We start from the raw sequence: 24,047 nt of genomic DNA, 5'->3' as shown, positions 1-24,047 counted from the left end.
ATTTTCTGTGTGGCGCCTGAGATGATGATCACCTACAGCACCTGAGGCCTTAACTCCAAACGTCTGCTTTTGTTCATATATGTGTCTAAACATTGAAATATGGGGACCAGACATCACTGCAGGAGTGAGCAGACAGGAGTGTGTGTGGGTGCCTGTCACGCAGGCACCCACACACACAATTATTAATTGCACAAATATACAGAGCACCTACTACATCACTTACATGTTCTAGGTTCTGGGACTATATTGGTAAACAAGGAAAGCAAAGTCCCTGTTCTTGTAAATGAATGACAAATATATAATATTTTTCAAGTAGAGATGAATGCTATAAAGAAAACCAAAGCAAGGCTTGATAGACGGGAAGCCAGGTTTAGTAGGACTGTCTCCTGTTCACAGATGTCTTCTGCAAGCTGTGCAAATATCTGCAGAGTGAGCTTACCACACAGATGGCCAGGTGAGTGTGACATTGCTGGACTGGCCTTGAGTTCAAGAGACCTGGGGTGACTTGGGCAGGCGTGTAGCAGACCCAGAGCACAGTGTGCTCTGGTACTGGTGCAGGATTGTGCTCTTGGTTAAGGACAATAGGAAGCCACTGGAAAATTCTGAGCAAATGAGGAACATGGACTAACTCGTCTCTTACAAGGATCACTCTGGCTGCTGTGTGAATAGACTACAGGGGGGCCACTCGAAGCAGGGAAGCTGTCCGAAGGCCATTGCAGTTGTCGGGCAGGAGCCAATGGTGGCTTGAATGAGGGTGGAGGCTTTGAGACATGGTCAAGTTTGGGGTTTACCATGTGGGCAGAGCAAAGAAGATTTTTGGTAGACTGAGTATGGGTATGAGATAAAAGGGGAGAGGTCAGGAGGGCTGCCAGGCTTTTGGCCTGAACAACTGGATGGAAGTTCATGAAATGTGCTGAGGTGAGAGGAGCAGGCGGGACTTCAGGGGTCAGGGAGAGAAGACCCGAGTCCTTTCAGACCCAGCCTTGAGAGGCCATAGGGTCTGACCCCGGAAGCATCCGATAGACCACTGGCTGGATGAGGCAGCAGATGGGACTCTAGAGCCTTAGTCCAGAGGTTATTTAGAATTGTAGACCAAGATCAAGGCTTCTAGGGAGAGGGTAGGGAGATGGACGAGAAGCGGTCCTGGGAATCAGTGCCTGGGTAAAAGAAGAGAAAGCAGCCAGGGGAAGGTGCTGTCCAAGGCAGGGGAAGCCAGGTGTCTCTGAAGCTGCGTGCAACAGCATCCTGAGAAGCCAAGTGAGCTGAGAACGGGCACCAGACCTGGCAGCATGGAGGCAGGTGGCGGTCTTGACAAGTGCTGCATGGGAGACAGTGGGGGGACAGCCTGAGGGGGCTCCTGAGAGAGAAGGTGTGAGAAGCAGAGGTAGGAGGGTCCAGGCCATACTCCTCAGGCTCCTGCATGAAGAGAAAATCATAGTGGAGGACACAGCACCAAGAGAAGGCTTCACTTGGTAGTCTGGTGCTGTTTCTAAGTTCATAAATACCAGGAAGTCCTTGAGCAGGTAATAGGGAATGAGGAATAGGCCTTGAACTGGAGCAGAGACAAAGGGCCTGGCAGCAGCAGAGGCCCGTGAATGGCCTTGGTAGTGAAAGATGCAGGCCCATCTTCTGATCGCTTCTGTTCTCACTGAGCTAAGAAGCAAGGCCGTCAGCTGAAGTGGGAGGGAGGTTTGGGAGGAGGAGGCACAGGAGGAGGCAGAAAGCAGGAAGCAGCTCCCTGGGAGGTGGGAGAGAGCACTGGCCAGGGACGCCCCATGGCGCTGCCTGGTGCCAGCATGGTCCATAGAGGCCAGCGCGGCTGTGTGGTTTCCTAGGCCCATGTTTAGTTGCTCAGGGGCAGGGAGAGGTGGAAGACAGCTGGGTCTAGCCAGGGCTTTGCCAGGCAAGCATAATGGAGGGAGAGATGGATGAAGGGCTGTGGGCACACGTGGTGACGTGGTTTTGGGGGTGGGCAATAGCACGTGAACCCAATAAGGACAGAGGTGAGGATGCAAGGGATGACGGCCAGTGGACAAGCAGCAGGGAAGGTGGGGAGGCTTCCCAGTGGAGAAGTGCACAGGTGGCAGCAGGTGGTAAGACCTGAGGATGTCCTGGAAAGTGGTGGGTGTCAGGGCGTGTGGGAGGCCATGAGGGGCCAGCGGAGAAGCTGCCCGCCTGTGGGGCTGGAGGGGAGCAGGGACCCGATCCCCGTTAGGGAGGTGGCAGAGGGGCTGCCGGTCACAGAGGACGGCCAGGCTCTGACGACAAAAGAACTTTAAGGGGCCATTCATGTTTTTAGGGATTTTGTTGATGTGAGATCATGAATTCCAAGCATCAACGCAGGAGGGTTTGGATGGCCTGGTTGGGGGGTAAATTAAGTGTTATTTGGGGATGTAAAGAAGGAGGTAAGAGTGAGGAGTGAGGAAGGCCCAGACGCTTTGGGCTCCACCAAGGGAGGCTCCACCTCCAGGAAGAATTACGTCTAGAGTTCCTTCATAAGGGAGTTTTTATAGAATTTGCTATGGTTTCTCTGTAGAAAAAAAATCATTCTTAATAGTCAGTTTCCAGGGTTAATCCCCAATGTGTCTGAAGATTAATGCTGTTAATAGGAACACAAAACATACCCACATGTTTGAGAATGCTTCTCTGTGGAGTTTGGTTTGGCATTTGCATCTGGAGGAAAACACGGACCTCCTTTCAGTGATGGGAGTGCCTGCGTGCACTGAGCAGGTACGGGCTGCTCCCAGAGAGGAGGCTGGGCAGGGACTCCTGGCGTGCTACGGGCATGAGATGAAGGGAGAACTTCCCCACGTCGGGCCAGTGGTAGGAAGGGGAGGCAGGACGGAGGACTGGTGAGACAGAGAGAAGGCAGGCCTCTGGAGCCGGAGGGGATAATGGACCTCAGGAGGAATGAGGTGAGGTAAAATGGGATATTCCTCCCTTCCCTGCGGCCTCTGCTACAACCCTGCTAGCAGCCGGAGACTGGTGGCCCCATGCAATGGGGTTTGGATTACTTTTCAATCTTTTAGTTTCTTCTCCTCTTTTCCATCTTTTTCCTGTCTTCCTCCACTTCTCTTTTTTCGGTGATGCCTTGTCACCAGACACCACTTTTGACTATCACTTGGGTGAAAGGTAAAAGCCATCAAGGCTGGCAATTTTCAGCCGCAGGCTGAGGGTATGAGAAGGAAGACACCCGAGGGCAGTTTCTGTGGGAGTTGGTCATCAATAAGTGACAAATGTGAATGGGCTCTCCGTAAGCTGGGCCCTGGCAGAATACAATAATGAATTCCTATCACTAATGACATGAAGCGAGTTAATAGGAGTTAATATCTATGGCTGAGTAGAGTATGTATCCTGCTTATATTTCTAGTAACTAATATGTTTCATGATTTCAAATTTGGGTCTTATAATCAAAGCCAACAGATAAATAAAATTATATTTTTGCATTATATGTGTTAGTCAGTAAGGGTTCTTGTCAACAGGAGGCTGTTAGTAGCTACACACCTGGGGAGTCAGAATTCATACATGGATTTTCAGCTGTGCCTCCCACTCCCATCTTATTCAAGGGTCCACACACCATCACAGGGCTGCTATTCTTTGCAAGTTTTGGCAGTGACTGCTTACTTGCTGCTATTTGCACAAGGTATTACGAAAATCTCCTATTTTTGAGATGATTGAGTCCCTTCATAGTTTTCTAAATGGAGAATGATGGAGGGCCATTTTCCACTGCCATACCATACTGATGTAATTTCCCCAGATCAAAGGTAAGACCACGATTGTTGTTTAGCATCTGACCAAAGGCACATATTCATGTGACAGGGGCTGGGATACGGCGCTGAAGACTATGGTCAGGAGTCAGACCGACCCTGGAGCCCACCTCCTTGCAAGCTGTGCATTCTGGCAAGTGATTTAACCTCTTCAGCGTTAGATTCAGTAAAACCAGAGCCGTCAGGGGACGGGCCCCACACGGTGGTGGTGAGGATGAAGTGCAATGATGCAGGTGGGTGCTCAGCAAAGTTCCAGGGCAATAACGAGGACCCAATAAATACTACTACAAATACAAGAGTTAGCTGGTTGACTGGAGGGATGGAACATGAGCTGCGTGGACAACGTCTAAGGGATCGTTGTGGGTGTGTGTGTGTCCTGGCACCTCGCCCAGGGGCAGCCAGGCCCTGCCTGCTGTGAGAGCCGCCTGTTCGCGGTCACAGCCGCTTGCTCTCTGGGGACTTGCCCTTCAGCTGAGCAGACCACCTCGTGGCCTGCCCTCGCCCCCCACCCGGGGGGAGCTGTAGCTAGTGACCGGCTGGCTGACGCAGGGGTACAAAAGTCCAGCCCGCTTGCCTCATGGTGCGGCCGGTTCTCCTGTGCTTTGGAAAACCAAACTGGTGGCCATCAGCCCAGGTCCACACTGCATGACTTCCCAGCAGGCATGTCAGCGCAGCGTGCAGGCAGCAGTCCCAACGTTCTAGAAAGGGGTCTCACAGCAGGAGAGCTGCCAGGGCCATGCAGAGACGAAAAGTCAAATGACAATACAGTAATCGAACTTTCACTGAAATTCAATCCTGAGCCTCCTACTGGCTAAAGCAAGACAGAAGAGACGCTGAGTCACATGGGCAGCGGCGCCCGGGTCTGTGGTGTGACAAGCTTTCTTCCCACAGGTCCTCACCGGGGCACGCGCAGGGGGGCGGCAAGAAAGGGTCCTCACAGCAACCAAGAGGCTGTGCTGCCTGCAGTGGTTCTCACAGGCTGTGCAGTGAGGGCTTTGGGCTGAGTCACCCTTCCTCTTGGGGGAGGAGACAGGCAGGTCAGTGTCACGGCAACCTGAATTAATTCAAGGATAAAACCTTGATGCTCTAGACCAGAAGAAGGAAAGGGTCCGTGTCACTCCCGACCCAGCCAGCCCTCAGCTGTGGGTTTGGTAGAGGTGGGCAGTCAGCAGGTACAGGACATTCTGGGGGCATAGACCTGGGGGCATAGACTGGGGAGCAGGTGCTCTGTGTTGGGGACTAAGGTCTGTCTCATAGGAATGGGAAGTTCACAGCATTTTGTGAAAACTGAGTTGTCCACCAAGACTGTTATTTCAGCAGAACGCTGTTCTGCCTGGGAAGGGAGGTGAGCAGAGAGGAGTCAGAGGTGGGGCATCCCAACCCTCTCTTCTCAGGTACTGATTTTAATCTGGCTTCAAAAAGAATGTCCTCCTAATACACCTGATATGCAAACCTTGTAGATAACCTGACGGCTGTGCACTGTTTACTTACAAATGCTCCATTCCGTGCAAATCACTTTAGGTTAAACAAAAATGGGGAGTTGACAGTGGACTGTATGCACACCAGGATTTTTTGGGGAACATATCAAATCTGTCATTGCAAAGACAAGTTAGAGGAGAGTTGTTAAATTTATCATTTTTGATTCTGTTCTAAATCTGTTTCTCACAAAGCCCAGGAACCATCTTTTTTCTGACATTGAAAGATATGAACCAAGAAGACTGCAGGTCTTGAGAAAGAACATCACCCTCTCTTCAAAGAAATGTTCTTGGATGGTGGCCTGGGTTGTTTTCCTTTCAGAGTTTCTAGAATGAACAGATGTAACAATTTTCTATAATTTGCCTTAGTGCAGGTGCTAAAAGAGAGCATTCACAATAAAATATATGCAATATATGTAATTTCAGCTGGGTGTTCTGGGGTTTTAAAGTAAAAATGTGTACCTGCAAGCTGTTTTGTGCATTCTCAGTCATAATTATCTCTGTTACACAGAAGGCTACAACAGTCCCTCCTCCTTCATGTGCAAACTTTCCAAAAAATATATTGATAATTGTGCAAACTTTCCAAAAAATATATTGATAATTTTGCGTATTCTGCAAGGTGCAGTGTTCTCCCTGCAGGTGTTTGGCTTGGGAAGTATGCTAAAATGTTTACTTTCCCTTGGTGATAAATTTAGGAGGTAATCATCAGCAGGGAGGATGCAGGATGAGCTGCGGAAGAGGACGAGGTCCTTGCAAAGGTGCAGCAACTAGGATGTGTGTTGACGAGCAATGCTGCGAAAGGCCCCCATGAAGGTCATGTGCAGCTGGGCTGTGCAGGACGCTCATGTACTGAAGCTGCCCTGCTGTTCTGATAAAACGGGAGAAAAGTGGTGGAGAAGGTGGTGAACATTCCTAAGAGCTGCCGCTTGCTACCTGCCTCTAGGGAGTCTGGCTTATGCTTGTGGCATTTCTCAGGGGATGGATAAGGTGAGGGGCTAGGGTGTCCCTGCCAAGCCAAATCCCCTGACGGTCCCTGGGTGAATGCTCCGCTGCCCACGTCCTCTGCAAGCTCAGGACTGACCCTCCCTCCAACTGTCAGCCCAACTCACCAGCTCCTTCATTTGTCCCTGCAGCACAGAAATACATTTTCCTCAGTAATTACAAAGCGGACTTCACCGAATGCCTCCCAGCACACACGTGATGGCTGAACGCCTCTTATAGGGGACTGGATAGTTACCGTTGGGGTTCCACTGGTCCTCTCCACCCAGCACGAACAAGAAGTTCTCCACCTCCACAACGCAGTGGTGGGCGCTGTTGTACGGCATAACTGGAAGGGAGAAAGGAGAAAGGAGAAGTGTGAGCTTCACACGTTGGGAGGTGAGACTCTGGCTCACATGTTCTTCGCTTCCACTGAAGTGTACAAATGCAAGACTGAATCAGAAGGAATAGGAGCCATTGGCAGCAGAGCGGGCACTGCTGTCCGCAGCGGCTCCGTGCTGCGCTCACAGAGATTTCAAGTCCAACCCCTTTTGATTAATTCTACATAATGTTATTCCACAAATTAGTCAAGAACGACCTGCCATGCTACTTCAGATTCTAAGTTCCCCTCAGCTGCCTGGTGGTGGGGATCACACCTGAAGCAATGACTGGCACCCCAAATGGTCGAAAGTAACCCCTGCGCCCACTCGGAGCCACGAAGATGCTCTGCCCAAACTTGGTTTGCTGGCAATCTTTCCACAGACAGACTTGGAGTGCTTGGTAGCTTTTATTCCACAGCAATGAGCAAGCTGAATTTCCATACAGTTCTAAGTTTTTAAATTAGGGTCCTGCTGATTTAATGCCTTCTCCAAATGTATATGCTTAATTTACTGTACAAGGTTATTAGTAGCACAATCACACAGTTTCTATCTCTGTGCTTAGGAGCTCTTCTGTAACAACAATAAGAACTGTCAGGAACACCTTTCCACTGCCCTGGCCACATCCTCCCTGCCCGGATGGGGGTTCTGTGAGGAGGGCGCGATACTCAGAAACCCCCTGCAGCGGGTTTCTCTGCATTTGTTCTCATTTACATTTTCTTTTGGGAGATACACACAGCCAGGGTGGGGCGCCCCTGTCCTGTCGCCGGTGTGCAGGGCAGCGCTAGTCCCTGCTGTTCCAATGTCATATGGTAAGTGTCCGCTTACACGGCATTAGTTATCCTACACATACGGTGGTTTGGGCCCAGTGACACCAGTAGGAAAAATGATGTCCTTGCTCAGCTCATCATATGCGCGCCTTAAATCCAGGCGAGGACAAATGGGAGGCGGCGTGAGCGCTCAGGCAGGGAGCTTACTGCTGCACGCGGGTCAGCAGAGCGCTGGGGCGGCCAGTCCAGGCGGGGCCAGCCCGAGCTCCGCTCCTTCCCCGGGGCCGAGGGGGGTCTGTCTTGCACCCGACTTATTTTGGATGATGTGTGTCTCTCATTTCATTTTGTTCCTCTATGTTTTCTTTTTCTTAGGATGCACGGATGCAGGCTAAGATATGTAAATAAAAATGAGAAACAGGCATAGTTTTAAAACCTGTAACACACCTTCCGAAAGAGCAAATGAGATCAAGTAAGCATCTTACAGGATTTTAAAGGATTTTAGGAGCTTTTATTATTTATTCATCTTTATTGGGAATGTTCATTGTTTTTGGACATATATCCCTTAGGGAGAAGGTGTTGGTATGCAAGTCACTGGCTTCCGGGGTGATGCAGAAATTGGGCGTGTCTCAGCTCTGCGGGCCCATTAAGTAGTTGGGTTAATTTAGGGACTCACTTTGGGAATGTCCTTTGCCCCTCAACCTTCTGTTATCTCTCTGGAAAATGCTTTTAACTGCGTGGCCTTTTAACAGGCCAGTGGGACAGAGTGTATGCTGAGTTCATTGAGCAAAGAAGATTGGATATGTTTTGGACATCTTTTTGTTTTTTTAAATTAACTGGTCATTGTTTGGAATCTCATAATGGCTCCAAAATGCCAAACACCGACTGCACCACCTACTACTTGTGTGCCCTGTGGACAGCCTCCGGGCAGTGCAAATGCACAGAGCTGATCACCCGTGTCCTTCCAGCCCCGCGAGACCTGCGTGCGAGAACAGGGGCCACTAGCTACCGCCAGCTTCTTTAGGGCTGCCACTCTTCCAATACTGTTCTTGAAGTTTTGGTCAGTTCGATGACCAAATCTTATAAACAGTGAAAAATTATATTATCATCTTCTTTTTAACTAGAAGTCCAGCTTTATAATGAAGCACAATCTCTTACAATATAGGAATACTTGTGTTTTATTCTTGCCATTCATTTTCTTCCATTCAGGCAGGCAGAAATTAAGTGGAGGAAGTCATACAAGATTTAATCTTAAGCCTCTGTCTCATTTGATTACCCCTATTGTTATGCTTTGTGAAAACAAATAGAGCTATTACACTAAACTATTGAAACCTTCAGAAAAAGAAAAAAGGTCTTTGAAGTCCTAACATAAAGGCTACTTGAAGGTCTCCTCATTTATCTACACATATACACTCTTGTTTTTATACCTTGTATGCTGTACTTCTTGGCTGAGTACTTCAGTATTTTCAGTCCTGAATTATTATCTTTGCTGAATTGTTACCATGAATCAAGAGGCTATAAATACACCCAGATAAGTCTCTGAAATTATTCTGAATGTAAAACACTCTGAATTTATTAGAAAAAACCCTATATTAAACCTATGTTTGAGTTTTGCAAACGACCCAATCCTTTGACTTGTGATGAAGGCTGAAGGGAAGCAGGGCAGTGAGCAGAGCAAACACCTGATCAAAATGGCACCGGGCGCCGTGCTGACCAGCTTGTGAATAACTAGGAGTACATCGTGGCCCTTTCCAGGTCGCTCTGGACGGACACCGCCTTGCCCTCGCCAGCAGGCATTGGAGGAGAAGTTTGTGCTCCGTGTTCACATACAGCCCAGAGTGAGTTTTTAGCGTGTCAGTCAGTGAGTTAGAGGGAAAGGGTAAAGAGAAGCTAATCAGGATGAGATGAGATTAAAGCCTGTCTAATTTTACAGCGACTGTGATCCATCAGCCACTGTGAAAGTGACAGTGGGAATGAATGATGGAGACAGACAGGTGGGGCTGTACATTTCACTGATTTATCCTCAAATGCACTGGGCCTTATTTTATTGAGTGAACATGACCGCATTTATCATGACTGTCATCTAAACCCACTTCTCTCCATTTACAAAGGTCACTTTACTCAGAGGGAGGAGGAGAGGCACTTCCAAATCAAATTTAAAATCTAATAACACGTGTTTATAAGGCCCTTTGTGAGAATTCTCAACTTTATTAAATGATCTAGAAGTGCCAGCAGGAAAGAGGGAAAAAGCCAGAAAACTGAGCACAGGGCCACCTTTGGTCTCTGGAGGGGACACCGTGGCTCACCCCTACACCCAAGGCGGTCTGCGCACTGCTCCAGCCTGGGAAGTCACAGGAGGCCCTCACATTTTGTATTTTTAATGAAGAGAGTAGGAACGGAGGTGGGGGTGGGGTGTTGCTATAAGGTAAGCGTGCGGAGGGGATTAAGTCCCAGGATTTACTCTGCAGGACGACAAATCACCACACACTCAATAACGGTCGCAATTGTTACAACCTGCATCTGCCCCAGCTCACGTCCACACTGCTAATCATTTTCCCATAATTTCAGGGCCATAAGAATTTCAGTTACACAAAGTCCTTTACCCCATTTTGTACCCATGCAAGACAGTGTCCTGGAATGTTATGCATAAGACTGGCCTTTGTAGATATGAAAATGGAGTCAGACCTTCAGACAATTTTGTCACCTTTCACAACTGGAACCACACTTACCCAGGCCCTATGCAGGTGCCATATATGTGTGTATATATGCAAATTAAATATGTAGGTATATTTATAAATAGTTACCTATATTATATCTCTGAAAATATAACAATTGTGTTTTGTTCTTGTCATTCATTTGCTCCCAGTCAGGCAGGCAGTGATAAGTGAAAGAAATCATGTATGGTGTTATATAATACATGATAAAATCTCATACATGATTAAATACACCCACATTTTATTTACCTATACCTTTCACTCCATACAGCTAACTCCAAGGGAGGCTTACTCGCTCCTTTTCTCTCTACCAGAAATACAAAGCTGTGAGAGGTTAAGTCCCTTCCTGAAGGTCGTACTGAGCTAATGAATGGCAGAGATGGAAGCCAAACATGGGCTAACTGGATCCCAACCCACGCTCTTCCATTTCACTCTACTGATTTTCAATAGGTATGTTCATTCAACCAGCAAATAATTACTGGGTACCTGTGTTCAGTGATGGTGTTCCTGAAATTCCTGTATAATTTTTATATTGAATCATATTTTAAATGTTTAGTATTTTCATATTTAAAGGAATCCTTGATTAGGGCAGGCAGACATGCCTTTAAATTTTTTTCTGTACATCTGGATATTCAAATGGTTGGTTTTCTTAATGTAGAGTCTGGTTGTTTGATAGACCCAGGAATCCCCAAGCAAATCAGCCAGTTAAGAGTGAGTAGAGTCTACTCACTACTGGAGTAGTTTTATTTTTTCCTACTGGAAGGGTTTTATTTATTTTTTAAACAATGAGGGCATATTTCAACCTTGTGAGCCGGTTCAAAGCATCTTGGACACAGAGGCCCTTTGCTGGCTTATGCAATGTGCAGGGGGCTCACTGCCCTTTCAAAGGCCTTACTCTGCTGGAGGTCCGCACTGCTCCGCTCCCTCCATAGTTTGTACCTAAGGAGTGTATACCTCTTCCAGCAGAAAGCACAGGTACCTCTGCAACCACAGATTTGCATGAAAATCCGAAAGGGAGATTGCACAGGGCTGTGGCAAGTTTACAGGGTTGCTGAAGAAATGGGATTGAAGGTTTATCGTTTCAACGTGACACTTATAAAGGCCTTAATTTCCTTTTGGCCTCAAACACATAACTTGTGAAACTATAAATATGACAAATTTTTTGAAAAAGTGATTAACACCAATAATAAAAGTACAATTTTATAAACAGCGGGGGTATATTGGACAACAGGTTCCCATATAGGACAATAGGTTTCCCTCCTGTCCCATTTGCCCATCACAGAGGCTGTTCCTTGGGTTTTCCTTCCAGAGACACTATAATATGAGCCATTTCTGAATACAAATGGCAGCAGCCTCCAGAGGCACACTGCTTAGGATCTGCTTTTTTGCACTCAAGAATACATCCTTTATTCATTCTCCACCAATCAAGTATTTGTTCGGCTGCTGCTCTACGCCAGGCAGTATGTTCTACCTGCTGGAGAGGTTATGGTGAGCCGCACAAGGGGCTGTCCAGTCAGGGGAAGCACATTATACACATGCAGACAAATAAATAGGCACTTTGGTTTCAAACGACCAGCATGGTGAAAAGCAAGAGGCAGGGTCAGAGGACACTGAGTTACAGGGTGTGGAACCTGACAGTGGCCGAAATGCTGACTTTTCTGAGCAGATGACTTGAGTGAAGTGGGCGAGGTGGTCATGCAGGGTGCTGATACGGGAATGAAGGGCTCACGGGCTTGGAGGCCCAGGCAGGGACGTATAGGGAAGAGCGAGACCAGGAGAAGAGAGGCCCTAGATGAGGCCCAGGAGGGACACCGAGGGCAGATCAGGTGTGAGGAGGACACCTGGTTGGAAGACAGCGATGTCTCCCACTGTGTTCCTTTTGAAGGGGATCCTATAAAGCATCCATTCTTAATTCAATCAACAAACATTTATTAAACACTCACAGGTGGACACTTTCCTGGCAGGGAGCTAAGCTCTTGTAGTGCTTAAGTTACAGGGGAAAGAAATAGGTAATCCACACCTCACGGAGAGGAGCACAGTCTGATGCTGGATGTATAAAGAGAAAGAAATTGGGGTGATGTGCTGGCAGATGAGTGCCTAGTTACTGCTCGAGCTAGGTGAGCAGGGAAGGGAGAACGACATTTAAGGTTGAATGTGAAGTCTGGACGTACCTGAGAGGCAGAGAGAAAGCAAGCCTAGGTGTCTGGAACACCGGCAGAGGGCCAAGGAGGTGGGGTAAATGCAGCCAAAGTCCGCAGGCAGGCAGAGGCTGTCAGTGGGTCTTTATCATCTGGGGTAAGTGGTGTGGACTTTATTCTTAGCATGATGGAAAGGCATGATCAGAGGGATTTAAGCAGCAGAGTGATGCAATCAGATTTATGCTTTGAAAACAGCACTCTAGTTTGTGTGGGTCCGGTGGGAGTAAAAGCGGAAAAGGAAGGTGACCAGGGAGGGGCTCCTGCGGTGCAGACAAGAGGGAGGAGCAGAGGCTGGAGGGGGAGGGGACGTGTGCTGAGTCCGCCGCCCAGTGCCCCGCTGACTGTCCTCATAGGCGCCCCATGTGCACACACAGAACTTTCTTTATGTGCAAATTAGTTCCTCTAAGTGGAATTTCTGGGCCAAAGGATGGCTGGGTTTTACATTTTGATGGATATCATTACATTGTACCTCTTTTCACACTTGTATCTTTTCCAGGATGGTAGGAGAACAATAGGTATATAGTTAAAACTTAAATGTGCATTTACTTAATTATGACAGAGGTTGAGCATCTTTTCATACATTTAAAATCCACTTGTACTTCATACATTCTTCTTTGGGGTTTTGATTTCACAATATCATAATTTATGTTACCTATAATTATGTGATTTCTGCTTTTAAAGTGTTCTTTTCTATGGAGTTATCTAAACAGGCAAAATAAATGGTATTTTGGAAGCATGGTATTGCTACAACATATATTTGTGAAATATTTAATCATTGAAGCAAATTCAAATAGCAATTACATGCTGTCAGTAACAGATATAACCTGAAAGATGCCTCACTCTGTTAATATTGAAGGCGTCTGCTTTGCCATGGAACTGTACATGGCAATTTTGATTTTTTAAAAATAATTTCTCAATTTTATAGTAAATGTAGTTGAGAAACATAGATGTTTAAAAATGTGCTAGCTAGTTTAATCCTACCACATAGTCTTTCCACAAAGACCTAGCAGCTGGGCCCTGTGCTTCTCTGAGAGACAGAAACAGACACATTGTGAAACATTGTACATGAAGCAGATGCTTAATAGATATTATTGAATAAATAATCCACAGAAAAGGCTCTGTTTCTTTTTTCTGTTATATTTGGACTCAAACTACAAATAGTGGTTTGTGTATTTGGGGGTGGTTTGATCCTCATGCACAGTTCCTCTGGACAATGAAGCCTCATAAGAAATTCACATGTTCTGGATTCATTGAGGAGTTGGTTGAAATTCTGAACTGACCCCAAGGTTGCCAACCTTTTCTCCCTCACCCCTCAACTTGTTCTGCACACAGAGTCAGGTTCCCACAGTTCCACTAGGGACAAAATTATTGAAGTGAGTTCACGATGTATACATCTGAGCAAGGGCGCACACGTGTTAGTTTTAGAGGGTGTGCAAGAACCATGAGAGCTGGTTTCTCTCCCCCGCTCAAAGCTGTGTCCAAGGGAGAGTTTTCCTGACAGTGATATTGCCCCCGGCAAACACTGCCCTACGTGCATCGGGCTGCACACTCGGCAGGTTGGGATACTGTATGTTAAGATCACAGTTTGCTTGTCTCTCCCGTAGGATCTCTGAGCTCCTGAGGCCAGACCATGGTCTCCCCAGCTTCCTGCTGGTGCAGGACCCCATGCACAGTGCTGGGTCAGGCTCGGCATTTTGATAGCTTTTATACCTAATACAGTTATCAGAAATGTCAGTGAACCAAAAAATGTTAGTAGCATTAATGAGTGAATGCTACCTAGGACAGACTGAAATTTACTTCTGTGGAAGGTGTAAAAAAATTCCTCACTTCACTGGATGTGAGAGAGGAAGTCAAGAAGGAAAAGGAAGAAAAGGAGGGGCTGTGCCCCAGCCCAGGATCTGCGGCTCCTAGGAGAGACCACCCCAAGCGTCACACACACGCTAGTTCTAAACAAAGGAGGGTCTTCAAAAACTGTGACGTGTTTCCTTAGGATCTATCACAGACCTAATTGTGCCAAGGTCAAAGGTTTTCAATAAATCCTTTTTGATTTTCAGTTTAAGCTCTGAGCACTTAATGGCGTGGAAGAGTTAGCAACCTCTGAGGCTAAGGGGACTTAAAACAGGATGTCTGTTATCTGTTTAAACAAAACTGACTAAAAGTCTTGCTTTTATTTTAGCTAGAAAATGGTCCTAAATAATGACTGTGTTACTACACTAGCAACGATTTAATTTTGGATACTTTCTGGCATGTTAGTTAGATGATAAATACAGTTTTATTTTCACTTTTGGAAAGAAAAAAATGCCTTTGGCTATGAAAGTTTCAATTTCCTCCAAAGATCAGGGTTGTTCCTGTTTTATAAGGTGCTGTGTTTTCAGAGACACACTGATGAGAAAGGTGCTCAGTGTTCACCCTTCCCTAAGTGCCAAACCAATGTCTTCCTGAGCATACCTCTCTGGGGCAGTGGGAAATTGTACTTTTCTCTGCTCTACACCTAAAAAGGCTCATTTAAAAATCAGCAAACTAATCTTTAAATGAGTTAAAATAGTAGAGCAAGACATATTTAAACCTGTCAAAATAAGACCCTTGACAAAGGTCAAGGGGGCCAGGACTATGTACTGGGAATATGGCAACAGGACAGGAGAAATGACTGTTAAATAGTTTACATTCTCTTAGGGGATGGCCCCGCAGCCGTTCTAGTCACTGAGACAGAGGAAGGAAATGTGTGTGGTCTACATAATGGAGATTTATGGAGAGTTTCTTGATACAGGTCACATAAACTCACTATTGGAAAGTGAACTCCAGCAGTTCCCTTTAACACCCATGAGCTATCAAAGATACACTTAAGAGTCATTTGTCCATTAAGACATCCATTCACTCATTTCATTCCAAAATGAGTATTGAGGAATGTGGGTTATTGTGCAAAACTCTGGGCTCCCGTTCCTGTACCGCAGATCTCACCGTGTGTAAGAGAACACACACAGAGAAATAGGAGGCGAGGTGGTCTAGGAGAGGGGCACCAGATGCCTGGGGGCACCGCTAGCCCTTTGGGCAGAAGAGAGGCGTGAGCTGAATCTTAAGGCTAACCAGGATCCTTCCGTTGTTGCTGCAGCCAAAGTCGCTATTAGTAACAGGGACATGATGCAGCAGAGCTCTGCTAAGCTCCTACTGTGTGCCAGACCTTAGGTTAGGCCCCAGTGCTACCGTTTGTATTTCAACTATTTTATAAAAATTGATTATTACAATTAAATTAACTTCTGGAATGTTCTTAATGTTATGATTGCTTTGTTACAGTGTTGTTGAGGCTGGGGAGCGTGTGTGCCAGTCAGAGGAGCTGACTGCCTCCCATGAGGTCCTTTAGGCGGCTCTGTGCTCCCTGCTCAGATTCCCTCTGGACGGTCTCCTTCCACAATCCAGCAGTAACAGCCTCTGTTCTAATTAAATCTCTCCTGGCATTTGGAGCCACATGATATTTCTAGAGGTAGTTGGTAGGATCGTCAGAACTGTGGGCAACACTTCTGCATCTTTAGAGGGTCCCCACTGTGTTTGCTCTTTGTGCTTGCGTTACTGTGTGTTCATACTTATTTGACTTCCAAGATCGTTCCCTGCAAAGATGCAGAAGGATTTGTTCTCCATTCCTCCCATGTGTGTGTGCATGTCCATTCACACAAACCTGTGTGTGTTACACCAGGCTGGTAAGCGCCTCTCTCCCTTTGTCTCCCTGCCCCTCTGCTCCCCCCAACGGCCCACCAGCTCTATCTCTGGTGGAACGAGACCACTCAGGATGGCTGAGGGCCTCTGGCGGGTCCTCCTCTTTCACCGCGCATCCACAGTGGTGTGCAGAGGGTACGGGGTAAGCCTGGCTGCTGTCATGGGCAGTCGGGCTGGGCCATGGATAGCTTACAACGTGCAAAGGAGTTTACAGCCCAGACCTCAGGAGATGAGCCCCAGGTAGGTGGTCTTGGCTATGAAGAGGCCCTTGACCAGCCTCTTGAGGAAGTTCTGACATCTGTATTGTTGGGAGAGAGTGGAGAACTAGAACTGAGTAGCTCCAGAGAGAAATACATGTAGGACAATAGGATAAATACTGAAGTCCCTTTTTCTCTTCTTTTGGCACTATTTTTTACTGGCTAAACTAGATAGTCACTGAATGCTAAGTGACACTTATTTATGAATATATTTATGAACATGCATGAATATTTGGCACTTCTCCTGTCATAGGCTTTAGGCTGAGACCCTAAGTCTTAAACTGATCTAAATACATATGCCAGGCCATCTATGCAAGACTCACTAAAAGTGGCCCCCAAACTGGTTCTGACTGATTGTGATGTGCACGACACACACTCACATGTGTGCACACACATATTTAGCCTATAATACAATGATGTGGCAGGCTATTAGTGAGTAGCAAATTTCTTTAAGACAGTGGTTGTGGGCAATTGTGGGCACACAGGGCAGTTTCCACCTGCAGGAAAACGGATTGCCTCCACCCCAAACACAAAGCGAAGCTGGTAGACAAATTCTGGGGCCAGGTGTTTCCCTGTCTCCTGGGGTTTGGCAGGTACAAGGAGAGGTCCAAAGGCCAGAGGCTGGTGGGGGCTGGCTGCGCCAGGGTGTGAGGGTGAGGGGTAGTGTGCTGTTTCTGGATTTGCTGGGGCACTTGGATGCAGCACCTTCCCGTGGGCCAGCTGGGGCTTGGGAGGCTTGCTCGGCAAGACCTCCAGGAAAGGACCCCCACCCAAGGAGATCCACTGCCAGGTCGAGGGGACCCCACGAAGCTGTGTAGTGCATGCAGCTCAGTGCAGTGGGACGTCTTCACAAAGGTTCACAGCGGACCCCGTGGAGGCAGCCAGTCAAAACAGAAGGTCAACTTTACCTCCTGTCTCCTGACACCAAGGTCTAAAAACACCAGGCTGGTAAGAGCCTCTCTCCCTCTGTCTCTCTGCTCCTCTGCTCCCCCCGACACTCCGCCAGCTCTATATTCTGGAAGAAGACCACTCAGGAAGGCTGAGGGCCTTTGGCGTGTCCACCTCTTTCACCGCGCATCCACAGCAGTGTGCTGAAGGTAAGGGGCAGGCCTGGCTGCTGTCCTCGGAAAGGCCTGGCATTCTTTAGGATGGCCTCGGGCTGATACAGGGAACTCGGATCTCAGGAGCGTTCCCACTACCCTAACTGAGAGTGACTGTCAGTGCTCAGGTCACACAGACAGTGAGATTTGTGCTGAATGCCTGCTTTTCTTCTTAAGAGACTGGAATTCCATGCGTGCTGGTGGGTGTCCACCTGAGCAGCCCCCAGCAAAGCCTCTGGGCATGGAGCCTCTCGCGAGTCTCACTGGCAGACGTTGCCCAATGTTGCCATAATCTGATGGGGGACAGAACACATGTGTCTGAGCCACCTACCAGCTGAGGACTCGGAATCTCGTGCCTGGCACCCTCCAGACTGTGCCCAGGCCCCTTCCCCCACCTGATTTTGCTGTGTCCTCTCGCTGTCATAGTCATAGCTGTTGAGTGTAACTATTGCGGACCCTGCTAGTCCTCCTGGTGATTCACTCAGCTTGGAGGTGGTCTCAGGGTTCCTGTATACAGTAGGAGACAGGGAAACTTCACATGTATTTAGGGAATAAGGTTTGTGACTGAACAGCCCAATGTAACTCAGGCTGTTCTAAGAACTCCCTGAGGTCTAAGCCCACAGGGAGAGATGAGACACCCAGCAGAGAGGTTTTGAAAAATCGGTGGTTGGAAAAACCAAGCTGTTTGCAGCTGGCCTTGTGTGTGAAGCTCTTTCAATTAACTGATTATGGGTGCATGTATTTATAAGGAGGCTCCTGGCCTCCCAAGGATCTGTGTTAGCTGGGGAAGCCTGGGCTCTGGATCTTCCCTGGCTGAGATCCATGTGGTCCCTCCTGAGAGACCCCTAATGGCCAGCACCATCCATCCAGGGCCCTGGAGGATAGCAGAGCAACCAACACTGCGGCCCTTTGTACCTCCTCGGGTTTACAGCCTGGCTGGGACAGTAGGTAGACACTTAGGAGGCCCTCTGGAAGGCGTAAGGTGGCGGGGCAGCAGCCCTGCATCCAAGGACTCCAGGCGAGGGAGAAGGCCATGGGCCTGGCTCAGCCAGCCAGTGACACGGCTCCGACTGCTCCTGAGCCATTGGGTCTTAGCTCACAGGGTGCTTTGCCTCATCTTTGAAAACCAGAAGGCGCAAGCTGGTTTCATTCTGTTGGCCCTTCCACCTGTCTCGAGAGCATCCGCAAAACCAGGCTGGCAACCTCAGTACTGGGCACAGAGCATGGCTGGTGGAGGGATGGTCCCCTGACCCCGCCTGGACCTCTGGAGGGGTTTCCACCATGGAGATGACGGGAAGAAACCCTCCCTTTCTGGCCACAGATCCTGGAGTAACTTGGGGCAGGGAAGTGGCAGGCCTGCGCGGAGGGTACCGTTGCGGGGAGCGGCCTGCAGAGAAAGAGTCCTGGCAGCATTTTGCGATTTCACATCTCAGTCATCCATAAGGCCAGCGCCTCCCTGCCCTCCTGGGCATGCAGCTCTGCGACTCCCTTTTCCTTGGGATCTTTGCAACAGCCCCTTGAATGTTCCCTTGCTTTCCCTTCTGTCCCCTTCTGGCTTCGTCATTCACAGAGCTCAGGATGATCCTGGCAGCCCCCAAGTCAGCTGATGACACCCACTGCTGCTCAGCCCTCAGCTCACTTCTGACAACCCTCAGACTGAACACTAATGTTTTCAGAAGGCCTTCAGGGCCCTGGACCCCGGCCACCTTTCCAACCTCCTTCCCTCTCGCTCTCCCTTCCCCCCTGGTGCTCCAGCCATACCAGCTCCTTGGGGCCTGCCTGCCCCACACACTGTCCTGTTCCAGGAATTTGCACCTGCTGTTCTCTGCCTCCTGTCCTTCCTTCTGTGTATTCTCATGGCTCACTCCATCTCTTACCCAGGCATCTGCTAGAGAGAGACCGTCTCTGGCAATCCCACTGGGGAAGGCCTCCCCTGCCACCCACCTCTCTTACCCTGCTTTAGTGCTCTTAAAGTACTCAATAAGGCCTGCCAGTGCACCATTTGTCGGCTTGTTTACACACTACTTCTGTGTTAATTTAGTAGCTGCATAGCTGTTTTGCTCAACACTGAATCCCTCGTGCTTAGAAAAATGTCTCGCATCCAACAGGCACCTACCTGATATTTGTTAAATGAATGACAAAACAGTTTAAGTAATATTGAACTGGATCTCTGTAACTTGCAACTAATATGTCTAAATTTCAGATGGAGAAGGTAAAGTAACTTGGTTAAGATGAAATAGCAATTCAAGAAGCAGGTGGCTTTAGCTACTCAGCTCTCTATTGCAGACTTATGTGCAATTTACCTTTTAAAATGGAAGATAGCACAGTGTCATCCAGATGCAGGTTTGAGACCATTTAATGGTGTGAGTAGTGTTTTTCTTCACCAGTAAGATGTGGATTATAATATTTACCTCACAGGGCTATTGTGAGAATTCAATTAAGTTGGATAACTTACATAAAGCACCAGGCTCATTACAGACAAACTATAAAAGTTAGTTTTCTTTACTGTCCCCTTGCATTAGTTCTTCCACCAAATATTCTTATGTGGTTTAATTTTACAAAGGACATAACATCTCCAAACAAGCAAAATTCCTTCACTTGCATGATATTAACTACTTGAAAAAAGCATGGATTTATTATAGGGCTGACTTACACACAGCTTTGGCTTATTGGGGTAGGAATGTGTGGTCCCCAGTAGATGCTCACATCTGGGTATATGGAAAGCATGAAGTGATGCAGGTCCCCAAATTTCCAAGCATTATACTGGTGTTTTAAATTCACTTCCTAACAACACACATTGCATGAGAAGCATAAGGGATTCCATGTAGTTTTTACCTCACATGTATCAGACACCTGCTATGTGCCATGTCTGAACCAGAGAACAAGCACAGTCCCTGGCTGTCAGTGGTTCACATCCAACAGAAGAAAAATTTATGTGCACACATACATTTAATGCAAAACAGACTATAGTGGATGATATGGTAGAGATTCAAAGTACAGAGGAAGATGAGGAAAGTGAGGAAAAATTTTTATGTTGTCTTAGAAAATGATAGCCATGGGTAGATTCATGTCAGGCCACAGAATTGAACCAACAGAAGGAGCTCGGGGACCCAGTCAGGGCCGTCTGTGCTCATGAAGGCTCAGTGGCTGTGGAGCTGTTTGGCAGCTTTGTGGGCCGGAGTGCACAGTGCAGTTAGGGAAGTGGACAGCCAGGCTCATGGACGTCCCGGCCAAGGGGTCCACCCCTCTCAGTGAAGAGGCCTCAAAGGCTTAGGGAGGGGAGGAAAGCAGGACCCAACAGGCAGGAGCAGCTCCTGCCCTCAGAGCCTGCTAACACTCTTTCATCACCTGGGAAAACAGAAAGAGCTAGATCTCACAAAGAGAAAAGGGTCTGCAGGAGAAAAACGACGAAGAGTCTGAGCCCCTTCAAGTGCCAACCCAGAAAAAATAAACCATAATCACATGTAAAAGGCTAAGAGGCAGAAAAAAGGGGGGAGGAGAGCGTGGACACCAAAGGAAACAAGACCATTGACTGAATCGGAACAGCAGGTGCACACACATTGTGGGGGGAGAGGGAGCGGAGAGCACGCCCGCGGAGCCGAGGGGAAGGAGGGGTTGGAGGTCCTGACCCCAGGCCGGGCATCGCTGCAACTAGGCCGCCACCGAGACACCACTTCCCGCTCGGCTCGGACTCCCCTCCCCGCCGTGCTGATAAAGTGGGGAGCAGTGACCCGTGTACTCCGTGGAAGGCCTGCTCAGCGCATCAGCACCCAGCAAAGCCTGAATCATCATTTAGCTCCTCTTCAATGGAACAGCTCACGAACTGTTCTCTTTCCCCAGGAAAGGTGTCTGAGTATCAGATGCGAGTCATGAGGCCTGGATCTGTCCTCATCCTTTCACTGCCCCTCACCCCCACCACTTGTGTCCTTACCTCCCTCTGACCCAGCTCAGGTTTAACTGCTCATCTTTGTGATAATTTCCCGGCATGCACACTTGACTCTCCTGCTCCTTTCTCTGTTCTACACGCCTGCAGAGAGAAACTGAGTTATGGCTTCGTCCAGCCCTGAGTTGCACCCACACAGCTGAATGTGCCTGGACATGCCCACGCCACCACATGAACTGGCCTCGTTTTAAATGCGCGTCATGATTGCCTGAAACTCCTACTGTGTTGCTCTAGCCCATTCTGTGTTTCTTACCCCATTCTTCTAGATCAAGGGTTCACAAACTATGAGCCATGGCCCAAATCTGGCCCACCACCTGCTTTTGTAAATAAAGTTTTATGAAAACAGTCACATCCGTCAGTTTATATATCTATGTATGGCTGCTTTTGAGATGGCAGAGTTGAGAAATAATGGCCTGCAAAGGATACAATATTTACTATCTTGTCCTTTACAGAAAGTTTTCTGACCTGTCATAAATGACTATTTCACATCTTTTTCTCTCTCCTCGGCTCTTTGACAGCAGCACCCTGATCTTGTAGCTGATAACCTTGTTTCCTATTTCACAAGAAAATAGAAACATTATGGAAGGAACTCCCACCGGTTCCCAGCACACCTGTACTGCATCTTCCCTAGTTCCCGTTTGCTAGGGGATGGAAGGTCTGCCAGGATAGGTGATGCCTCCTCCCTAGGGGTCCTTCCGGGGGGCGCTTCCCTCCGGACCCTCCCTCTCTCTGATTGGGTGCTCCCCAATTGGGTGACTCCTTGCTGGCCACTTCTCATCTCCTCAGGCTGTGAACGTTGACATGCCCCAAGGACTTGCCCTTTAAATCTCTTCTCACCACAACTGAAATCCACTGCCTTCCAGACACATGGCTTTAGGGCCCCACTTGGGTATTGGCCAGGCTCTCCGACCTAACGTGCCCCCAAACCACCCTCTGGCTTGCCCTGCAAACACCCTCCTCCCCATCTGGGTCGCTGTCAGCTCTGTTCTCCCCTTGCTCAGTCTGCTTGATACAATGCCTGTTTGACTGCTCTTGGGATAAAAGATATCCTTTTGGGCATTTCATTTGTCTACTCACAACACATAAAATGGTTATGATACATATGCTCTTCTAATCTCTTTCCATCTGTAAATGTATGGTAAACTCTTTATTTAAATAAATATATAGATCTTCATTAGTAGTTGTTCATAGCGGCATGCTGTGTTTTGGTATGGATAAACCAACACTTCTCTGATCGCAGTCCCTGTTGTCAAACACAGGTTTCCGTCCGTTGCTGTGACAGAAAACACTGAAATGAGTATCTGAACATAATGCACAGTCATTTCCTTAGAACAAATCCCTAGAAGTGGGACTGCTGAAGTCAGGCCCATTATATTTCTTCAAAGTTTATCTTTTATGTCCTTCACATATAAATGTATAAATATAAATACGTTTCCCAGATCCCTGGGCAAGAATGACGTGCTAACTTTTGCTGATGAAAACCACAGGAGCGAGCAGACTGCGGGTGACTCGGTGATGCTCTTGGCTGACTGGACGTGCGCTGCAGGTAGGCGTCCAACGCGTGCGGAAGGGCCGGCTGCGCGGACCGTGCGCGCTGCCGTGGGTTCTGGGCTGTGGCCGGCTGCGGGGCTCGGTGGAGCAGGGCGTGGTCCCCAAGGGCTCAGAGAAGCCCCAGCCCAGCCCTGGGCACTGTTTCCCCTTTGGCCAAGCTGCTGGCTTTGGGTAACAAAGCCTTGCAGGAGGAACTCTCATCCTGGCCCTAAGCGGGCACGTGCAAGGCCTCCAGGAGGCAGAGCAACCGCAGAGGCGCACGGAGCGGGCAAGGCTTGAACCTCGGGCGCCCCCGGCAACTCCGGGCGCGGGGACCTCCCTCCAGACATCGCGGCGCCTCCCCCGGTCCCGCCCCCTCCCAGCGCCCCTTCTCCGCGCCCCGGGGCTGCCGCGTTCCCAGGAAGCGCCACTGGGTGGCGCGCGCGGCCCTCCTGGCCCTGGACGGCCTCCGCGCCCGCTCAGGGGGCTCCGCGCCGGCCCCAGACCACAGGGACCAGGCCCGGGGGTCCGCCAGGAGGGCCTGCTTCACACCGCCGTCCGCCTGTGTTCCACCTGATGCGGATCATGCTGGGTTGGAGAATAAGACCTGTGTTACTTTCTCTACTGCATTCCTCCCAAGCAATTCAGAGTATCTGAGCTGGACCAGAATCTCTGATTCTCTGGCCGTTCATAGTAACCCACTTTGGAACCTCACACTTCAGCGCTGAAGGCAATACCAGGAGCTCGTCTTCTCTCCTAGAAACTCACGGACAAAGGCCTGGCAGGATAGCTGTACTAACGAGATGACAGAAATCGAAAACAGCCCAGAGTTTCCAGTGACTTGAGAGATCTGTCATATGGCGGAGATGGAATGAGCTAGAATTTACCTACATGGTATATATGGGACTGGAAAGATGATCTGGTTTTCTTTGCTTTTTTTGGGAATAATTCCATGCAATAAACATTTAAAAATAGTAAATTGTTTAAAGAAGTTTAAGAAGCAAGCATCTTAGAGAAGTTGAAAAAATAAAGTCTTCTTCCTTGCTTTAAAGTTCCCTCAGGTTTTTACAAATACATGCATTTAAATTGTGGATGATCCTCAAGTTTCAACACATCTTCTTTCTTGTCATACTAACCTAGGTCTTATATGAATTATCGTTCCCCATCTCAAGCAGCAGTTATGTCACTGAATTCTTAATGGTCAGAGGTAACTGTCGCCAGTCAGCCTTCTGT

General features: G+C 48.3%; 1 protein-coding gene across 1 annotated transcript in view; it reads right to left on the bottom strand.

The window, feature by feature from the left end:
• Positions 1 to 24,047, bottom strand: part of KLHL14 (kelch like family member 14) — a 90,115-nt gene that overhangs the window by 14,759 nt on the left and 51,309 nt on the right. Inside the window, exon 4 of the mRNA XM_036885501.2 lies at positions 6,480 to 6,569. Coding sequence (XP_036741396.1) covers positions 6,480 to 6,569 — 90 coding nt within the window. The remainder of the gene's footprint in view (positions 1 to 6,479; positions 6,570 to 24,047) is intronic.

This window comes from Manis pentadactyla, chromosome 6, assembly GCF_030020395.1.
Source record: "Manis pentadactyla isolate mManPen7 chromosome 6, mManPen7.hap1, whole genome shotgun sequence".
Classification (NCBI taxonomy): Eukaryota; Metazoa; Chordata; class Mammalia; order Pholidota; family Manidae; genus Manis; species Manis pentadactyla.
The sequence above is the reverse complement of the archived record's forward strand: the minus strand, read 5'-3'. Positions and strand labels throughout refer to the sequence as shown.